Genomic DNA, 10,125 nt, shown 5'->3' with positions numbered 1-10,125 from the left:
TATAATTTTTTAAAAGGAAATCGGTATTTGGCAGAGGCCCAAATACTGATTTCTCAAGCGCTAGGCCCCATGATGAGAGCCCGCGTCATGTGCCTAAATATTCGAGAATCCAGCACCACTGGGATCAAACCCGTCACCTGAGGGGACTTACAATGAACCCCGCCAACCAACAGGCCACGGCACACACACACATATACATATATGTATGTATATATACACATATATATGTGTGTGTGTGTGTGTGTGTGTGTGTGTGTGTGTGTGTGAGGCTTCATTTAATGCTAATCTTCCTTCTACTTCTCTACTAATAATTTTGGCTTGCGTGTGCAATTAATTCTCTTCAAATTTGATATAAGCTGGGTATATATGATGTTTTGATTTTTAATTGATTAAATGAATCTGATGCTTTCAAATTTCTATACTCTATTATTTAGTAGTATTCCAATGAATTATTATATGTATACATTTCTCTGCATTTACTGTTTCATAAAAAGTAAAAAGTTGTTGAAATTAAACATTTAAAATCTATGGATCTGTCTGCACAATTTATGCATTTCTTCTACGTTTGCAATAGCGAACCTTAAACCTGAAGATGTAACTAAGGATTGTCAAAATTAAATGTCTATGATTTACAAATTCATGGGCCTGCATACTTTTCATGTACCGCATTGTAGATCTTTATTAGCAAACCTTAAACTTACGTTCTTCTACATTAAGAACGAATAAAAAAAATCATATTATAAAGCCCAAAGGCAGCTAGTGAACACTTTAAAATATCAAAAACCTAGTACAGGATTAAAAAATGGATTAATAGTTCATGCAGAAAGACTATTCACGAATAAAAGGAAGATTTATAAGACTATTCACGAATAAAAGAAAGACTAATTTAGAATCAGACCACAAGAATTTTTATGAAGGATCCTCCTAAGCAATTAATAAATAGAAATGTCATAATCATAATCATAATAATAATAATCATCATCATCATAATAATAATAATAATGATAATAATAATAATAATAATAATAATCATAATAATAATAATAATGGTAATAATAATCATAATCATAATAATAATAATCATAATCATAATAATAATATTGTAATGATGATGATGATGATCATCATCATCATCATCATAATCATCATAACAACAACAACATTGTGTTCTAAATTTCTAAAAATCAAATGATATTAACATTATATTATAACCAGAAATGAAAATAAATAATCAAAATGACACACTAGTAATCAAAAACTGATTTATAGCCCATGGAAAAAGAAGATTAACATAATCTATCATTAGCATATCATTTGATAAATATTGTCATTAGGATATGTATTCAATCAATTTAGATGGACCGGTTAACATATTGGTAAATCTGACTGATCTTTGGATTTCAAATTTGGAAATTTGAACCTAATAAACTTTACCTATAACTAAACCATGCTGAACAGAATTGTAGTTAAGTTTGTTGGTTGGGCAAACTGAAATTTTGATTATTTTAAAATGTTAAAGCTCAGCAATAGCTCCAATAATGGATAGCAAGCTGATAAGACCATGTAAATGAGTGCACGAACAAAATGTCTTAAATTTGCAGGATAGGCCATATTACAAGAGAAACAACAATCTCAATTAAACAAATAGTTTAAAAATTTTAAACTGCAATAGTAAAGATGCAAGGAAAATAAGAAAAATAAGTCCTATAATTAAAAACAATCAAAACATGACAGCACAAAAACAACAAAGCATGATAACAATAAAAGAGTGCCCATATGCCAATTCCTCATATTTCAGAAGGAGGTGATGAAGGATTTCAAAAATAACTTAGAGCTGTGTTGTTCCTGTCAGAGGAGCAGATGGAGTTCAACACCACAAAATGAAGCTTTAGCACATTAAGGAATAGTAAAATAAGCCTTCTAAAGTGCTTATGGTTAAGGAAATGCCTCACAAAAAACTTTTTCTGCTTCAAACTCCTCATTTTCACCAATAATGAAAGATTTCGATAGTTCGAATTTTGAATTAGTTGTAAGTGTCACGACCCGGCTAGAGGCTTAGAGTTAACCAAGGCAGGTACAAACGAGTGAACAGTGAAAAACAATTTTTTCTATATTGATTTTCAATAAGTAACATTTAACAAATGATAGAACCATTAATGAAAGTAAATTAAAACAATACAGTTAAATTTACTTCATTTAGGGATGTTTACCTTTTTTATAAACATTTTATACTCTGTTATTCATCATCCTAAATATTAGTTTAAAATAACAGTGACCTAGTCAATGAATACTCGTACTCTTAAACTATAGTTACGTAATAAAAGTGGAACAACTTTTATGCTAGTCAGAGACAATATAAACCAATATAAAAGTAATAGAGAGCTTACTTTTTCATATATGATTTTCCACGATAGTGCATAATATTTAATGTGTTTTAGCACATCAATAACATATATATATATATATATATATCATTGTATATATGAACAATCATCACAGTAGCACCATCTAAAATTGTATTAATAAAGATACATCAATATCAATAATCTTTTCTATTTACGTGCATGGGTACCATAGCAGCCTTTTGTTAATATCATAAAAGGATGAGCTCCAACTTAGCCAAGCATGCAATGCAAACATACTATGAAAATCACTATTTAATAATGATTATTCCGTCAACATTTGCATGGCAGTCAATATACTTATTTAACATTTAATATATATATGATAACTTAAAAAATGTTAAGTACACATTATCCATATTAACAAAAAATTGACAGAACCATAAATCATTAAATTGCAGTAATTTCAATATAACTAGTGACAATAACAATAAATGCATTTGGACTAGAAGAGATAATTATATTACTATAGCACAAAAATATGAGTACACTTCAATCACTAATGATTCTCTTGTCAATCGTTTTCTTCACTTATCTCCAATGAAAACCTCTAGTGAAATGAATAAAAAATTATTAATAATTTATTATATGTTAATCTTATTATTAAAAGATAATTTATCTTTATTTTACCTATAAGGCATCATATTATAATATTATGTTAATTAGCATTAAATTAATTAAATGTAACATTAGCTCCTAGATTTAAATTTCTTTTCATTTTATTATTTTCTAATTTTTATTTGCATAGAAAAATACATTTTAACATTTTTATATAAATTCAGTTTAATATAAAAATAAAACTTAAATACTTAAGAAAAATCAAATGCTAACCTTTTACCCCAGTTTAGACGTTACCGCCTTACCGGCACATAAGCAAAACCCTGCTCACAATTGATGCATGAGCCGCTTGAAACTTATGTTCAAGTGCTTTGATGTGTTCGGCTTCGACACTTCGTCCTCTATTCTCCCACACAAAGCCGCTCCCTTCTTCACGTCCTTTAAACCACAATCGTCGCTTCATCCTTTGATTGGTTAAGGCACAGGCTCTCCTCCTGCAGTAAAGTTCTGAGCATTCGACACTTTTGTCTTTTGTCTTCTTTGCATGGCTCACCTCAAAGCCTTGACACAGATGCACGAGCCGCTCCTTCCTTCGACTAGGGTTGGTCTTCTCCCAATTGGAAACCATCAAAGTTTCTTTGTTGCCTTCTCCTGAACTACATCGTCTCCTCCCTCGAGTTTGTCCCTCACAGGCAAGTTTTCATCTTCCTTCCTCTTCTCCTTCTGTTGTTGCTTCTTTTTATTCTCCTTCTCTCGCTCTCGATAGCTCTGAGCCTTCTTTGCTTCAAATGGGATACTTCTCTTTAAAATGAAACTACGAAGCACTTAAACTGCGAAGCACTTCATTCTCACATGAAATGACTACATTGGTTGAAATTTTTAATAATAATAACATTATTAATTTTATTTATTTATTATTTATTACAATTCCATTCCTTATAAAAATTTCATCCTCAAATTTACAAATCGACTCTAAACCTCAAATCACTTCTTACTAGAATTCTACATCTCATTCATTAAGATGAAAAATGAATATGATAAAATAAAGGTTTGAAACTAGATAACTCAACTAACTTTCCCCAACAACTTAATACAGAAAAACATCACATCTAAAACAAGGTAACATAATTAAAACAACATACATCAGCTAAAAAAAACACTATAATGGCACTCCTGTAATATGTGATAAAATATAACACTCATTAATCCCTAATTATATCAACATCAATGGCAGGTTCTTCAGGCTCTACCATTAATGAAATAAACTTAAGGTTGAATAGGTTGCCTTAGTTGAACCTGAGTTGGAGGTAAAGCAGTAGACTCTATCCTTCTGTGCCCACGGGCGGTCCTCCAAGAAAGAGCTCCAGCTGGTTTCTGTTCTTCCAAGATTTTTTGGCCAAGTGAAGATCAGTATCCAGCTACGTGACAAGGCTGAAAGCACCAATAGTATGTGGTAGAGCACATCAAACATTCACCCTTATGTTGTCTTTCATATTTAACACAAGTGACTACAATACTCTGAGTCATATCTCAACTAAATCCAGTTGAGCTGGACTTTGGCTTCTTCCCAATGGATCCCTCTGATTAATTCACATGCTCTCCCTAATCAATATTCTTCCTCTTATGTATATCTTTATGCTTTTGGTGAGCTAATAATCGATTTCCACTCATCTATCCCACTATCAACGCTGAGTAGTCATCAATTCTCAATGGCACCAACAGCTATCTGATTGAATCCTTCAATCTAGAAAAGAATTTGCAACACTTCTCTTTTGCAATAGATAATAGTTGTAGGGCTTACCTTGACAATTCGGTGACCTCTAATTCATAATGCATTATTTTATTCTCTCATTACACTAACTTAATGAATTTATCTTGCATCGGTCTTCGAGTGAATAAGAGTACAAGCCAACATGTGAAAAACTTTACAAAATCCTCTCAACTTACCATTATATTGAGTTCATCTCCCAATCTATCCTGACGCTGCCAACACCACCACTTTTCTTCTTCTCAATCTAGCACAAATGTAGCTAATAATGCTCTTTTTTTATTCAGATAGGCCATATTATCTAATATTTTCTCAAATATGCATTTCTCCACTTAAATAGAATATTTAGTTCTCTTAAATAATGGAAGACACAAATCTTGCAATATTTTTAGGTACTTATCCAAAGCAACTGTCTCATTCTCACCGAACTCTAGTATGAACTTCTGAATAAACTGTCATCGTCATCATCATCTGGGTCAGGGTATTGGTCTTATAATAGGTGGTACTTCTTCATTTTTAACTAGGCTCCCTTCTTTCTGTAATCTCGGGGGCAAGAATTAACATATAACATAGTATGTTACTTAAAGTCAACTTAAATTTTCAATTTTATTAATATTAATTACTTTGTAATTATCGTATTGACTCTTTCATCAAGATTACATTAATTAATCAAAAACCTTCTCTGACACCACTTTTATCACGTCCTAGCCCGGGACTTGGACTTCACTACGACAAATATAAACGGTCAGACAGTGTAAATTAAACTTTTTTCATATTCATCATCTATAACTAACATTTAACAAATAAAATTGTCACAAAAAAAATAAATTAAAGAAATACAACTAAATTTACCTCATTTCTAATTGTCAACATCTACAAATATTTTATCATCTATTATTCATCATTTAATTAAATAATTAGACTTGAAAAATGTTAATTTTAAATAATAGTAAGCTAGTCATAGCTAGTGAATATTCATACTGATAAACCATAAAAATATAACAAAAAGAAAGAGATATGCATACTAGTCAAAGATACTATAAATCAATACAAAAATAGTTAAAAGTTTACTTTTTCAGATATAATTTTTAAGATAATTCATAACATTCAATGTATTTTACCATATCTGTAACATATCTTAATTCTGTACAACCGTCACATGAACATCATCTAAAATTATGTCAATTAAGACGCTTTAATACCAATACTTTTTTTCATTTATGTGCACGGGTATTTTAACATTTTTTCGCTGGTATCATAAATGGGTGAACACAATCATAATGAAGCATGTACATGCAAATATATTATAAAATCATTTTCTAATAATGATTGTTTCATTTTGATTTATATAAGAGTCAATAGGTTTGTATAACATTCAATATTTATGACAATTTAAAAAATATTGAGTACATATATAATTTCTACACTATGAATAAAAAGTAGATAGAATCATAAATCATGAATTTGTTGTGATTTCAACATAACTAGTGACAGTAAAAAAAAACACATTTGGTATATAATAAAAAAATTATTATAGCATAAGAACATAAATACTTACTAAAATCACTGATGATTCTTTTGCTAATCATTCTCTTCACTATCTCTAAGAACCTATAGTTAAATGCATAAAGAATTATTATTAGATAATTATATTTTAATTTTATTATTAGAAGATATTTTTTTCTCTTTTTTTTATTAGATAATTATATTTTAATTTTATTATTAGAAGATATTTTTTTCTCTTTTTTTATTTTACATGTATTATATAATAATAATTATTATAATGTTAATTCACATTAAATTCATTAAATTTAACATTAACTCCGAGATTTAAATTTCTTTTCGTTTTATTATTTTCTGATTTTCTTTTGCATAAGAAAATGCATTAAAATTTTTATATAAATTCAATTTAATACAAAAATAAAACTTAAATACATAAAAAAATAAATCAAATCCTAGCCTTATACCTTGATTTAGACATTTACCCGAACATATGCCAAACCCTGCTCACGATCAAAGCACGAGTCACTCGATACTTCTGTTCTAGTGCTTTGACGCCTTTGGCTTCAACTCTTGTTCGTCCATTCTTCCCTTTCTCTTCTCCTTCATCTTTGGTTCGACATAATTTATCCCACACAGAGCTGCTCCCTTCTTCACCTCCTTTACACCGAGTCGCTCGTCGCTTATTCCTTTGATTAGTAAGGGAACGGGCTCTCTTTCACTGAAGCCTCAAGTTTCTCAATGCTTCTATCTTCTGTCTTCTTCGCATGACTCACCTTGACGCCTCGGCACAGAACGATGTCGCATCTATGCACACGCCACTCCTCCATTCGGCTAGGGTTGGTCTTCCCCTACTTGGAAAATGCCAAAGTTGCCTTGCTTCCTTCACCTGGACTACGACGTCGCCTCGTTCGGCTTCGTTCCTCACATGTAAGTCTCCCTCCTCCTCCCTCCTCCTCTCACTCTTGATCACTCTGAGTCTCCTTCTTCACTTTGAATGGGATACTTCTCTTTAAAATGAAATAGTTTAGGCATTAATTTCTCACTCAAAATGAGTGCATTGGTTAAAATTTCTAATAATAATAACATTATTAATTTTATTTATTTATTTATTAGTTATTACAGTAAAATTCAAAAAAGAGGAAATTCCTAGCATGTCTCATCACTCAAGTCTTGAATCCTTGATCTCCAATGACCAATACATATATACGACTCCTCTAATGTGAATTTCTACATCGATAAATTTGTTCTTTGATTTAATGAAGGTCAATACTGACCCAATTACTGATAAAAATTGAGTTGAATTAACCAAATAAGTTCAAGTCGACTATTTTTTCTACTTTGACTAACTAATGCACAATTTTAATTATCATACCATCATCATTAACCTCATCCCAACTATGTTGGATCAACATTATAAGCCCTCATTTTCATTCACTCCTGTGGAGTGATTTCTAAATTTTTAAATCTATTCAATATGAATTATTCTAAAAAACTTCTATTCAAGTAGTCCCAAGTCTTAGCACTTCTACTTCCTGATTCATTGAAATGATTTGTTTACTCATCTAATGGACATACTTATTACACTTCATTGTAGATGTCCAAGAAACCTGAGTTTATTTTCAATCATCATGTCGTTAAGAAATCTCACCTCAACATCTCCTTTCATAGAATTGTTTCTTAATATATCATTACAAAATTTGCTATGAATTCATCTTAACATTCTCATATCTACCGCACTAAACCTAAATATTAATAACATTTTTACAGCCCAATATTTGAGTTTATACAATATTGATGGCCTAATTATGGTTTTCTTAAATTTATACTTAAATCTACAAGACATACTCATATCGTACAAAACATATGAGGCATTTCTTCATTTTAATCATTCATACATACATACATATATATATATTATAAATATATAGTTATAGATACAGACACACACACTAAAAAACAGCCATAATTATCTTTCAGCCTTCTGATGGATGGCAATAGCCACATTTATTAAATTAAGAGCTTCAAAGCACTTATCCTTTAAGTTTATTTCTTGAGATATGCTTATCAAGTTAATTCAACCTTGAGTCAGATTTGGATTTAATAGGATTGGAAATTGAGAAAAAAAAATTATTTATCGCTTTGACTTCAATTTCAATTCAAGCCATAAAATTTGTCCAATTAAGTAGAAATAAGAGCTAAACTAAGAATATTAATGTACATGATGATGGATGACCAAGTAATCTAAAAACTAATACAAATCAAATAAAATTTAATCAAAATGCAATAATTTGAAGTTATTTATTCCAAAGTATCTTCCCTTTGCTTGAAATAACTAAGTTAAACTTGTAGATTATTGATTTAATTGATTTGAATTGGTACAAACTAAATTAATTTTGAAGCAATTAATGACCAAATTATGAGCATCAAGCACTTTAATGGCTCACACCCAAATCAATGAGGTCCATAAAGTCATAACCGTAGAAGTACAACCTTAATAGTTAATCTATGGCTGTAGTAATGTAATATGTACAAAGATTTTAAATGCTAACAAAAAGCATGATAAGGAATCCAAAATACAAAATGTACATGACTATCAAAACTAAAAAAATAAAGGCAATGTTACATAACTTACTGAGATAGAATGTTTGAATTAGAATGAGCAATGTCTTTCAATAAAATTACTGAAAAGAGCAATATTCCCTTGTCTTCCTTTTATTAATGACATTTTAAAAGGGCAAGGTAAACCCATGGCAACGTAATAACAAACTATTCTTGTGAAATATTCAATTTATAACCGCATTATTAAGAGGAATATAGGTAAAAAAGCCAAAGCATAAGTGACAATGCAATAACTTAATCATAAAAGTCATTCTCAATTAACACCTCTACAATCAACATAAGAAACTCACGAGGAGGAAAAAAAATAAAACTTGGGGATTCTGTATTTCAGAAACAAAGACTTCCTACTGTATATGATAGGTATTATAATTACATTTTGAATGTACGGTACGAGGAGAAACTTGAGCATCCCAACTTAATCAGAAAATAAGAAAAACCATTCTGCTTAACCAGTCTCCAGGTCTAGTTAATTTTAAGGTATATGAAATTGCAGTTCAGAAAGAAAATTATGAAAAATAAGAAGATGATGAACAGGTACCTGGCAAATTGAAGCGACCAATAGAAATATTGGCAGATCTTCTCCAGAATTGGAGTACTAATCTCTGGGAAAGTAACCTCGCCGTGCTGCGTCTCCGCGAAACTACCTATCATACGAGATCGAAAGAAGCCAAAGTCAGAAAATCAGAACCCTAACCCGAATTAATTTTCCAAGAAGAAGGAGAAGATACCTGGAGAAGTGAGCATATTGCGGATCGTGTGGGAGACCATGGCAGCTTTCTTGTCGACAACAAACTCGAAGCCCTCGGCGCTGATGAGCTTCACCGTCTCCTCCTTCTTCATCTCTTTTTTCTCTCTCTAGTTAGCTCCCGTTCTCCTCAATACGACGGGTCCACGGTTCCGCGGCCTCGGCGCAGTTGCGATCCGTTATAAAGGAGCGCATGGAAGACGACCATTGCCCATGGCGGCTGTAAATGAGCCTTTTTCGATCGAGCGCTTATTTCATCCGGAGACCGCTGCCAGAGTTGAACGGGAGTCGAATGCAAGAATACAAGCTCGCTTAAGGTCTGTTTGGGCATTTTGGGTTTGGGGGCAGTTTGTGCGTTTTAAGATAAATAATTTATTCTCAAACGTGGCCCGCAGGTCAACCGCGAGGGTCGACCCACGACCTGCGTTTAGTGTAAAAAATCCAAATGCGGCAGACAACGTTTTCAAAAACGCACAAACCAAATGGTTAGGCTGTGTTTTCAAAAGCGTCGCCGCACTTATAAGCTGCCC

At 31.5% G+C, this 10,125-nt stretch overlaps 1 protein-coding gene across 1 annotated transcript; it reads right to left on the bottom strand.

Moving 5' to 3' along the window:
* Positions 1-9,305: 9,305 nt before the first annotated feature.
* Positions 9,306-9,901, bottom strand: LOC110039241 (elongin-C-like). Its single transcript, XM_020744239.1, has 2 exons — positions 9,579-9,901; positions 9,306-9,494 (listed from the first exon to the last, which is right to left on the bottom strand). The coding sequence occupies exons 1-2, from the start codon at positions 9,688-9,690 to the stop codon at positions 9,313-9,315; spliced, it is 294 nt and encodes a 97-aa protein (XP_020599898.1). The 5' UTR covers positions 9,691-9,901; the 3' UTR covers positions 9,306-9,312.
* Positions 9,902-10,125: the final 224 nt, after the last annotated feature.

Source organism: Phalaenopsis equestris, unplaced genomic scaffold (genome assembly GCF_001263595.1).
Source record: "Phalaenopsis equestris unplaced genomic scaffold, ASM126359v1 Scaffold235902, whole genome shotgun sequence".
Taxonomy (NCBI): Eukaryota; Viridiplantae; Streptophyta; class Magnoliopsida; order Asparagales; family Orchidaceae; genus Phalaenopsis; species Phalaenopsis equestris.
The sequence above is the reverse complement of the archived record's forward strand: the minus strand, read 5'-3'. Positions and strand labels throughout refer to the sequence as shown.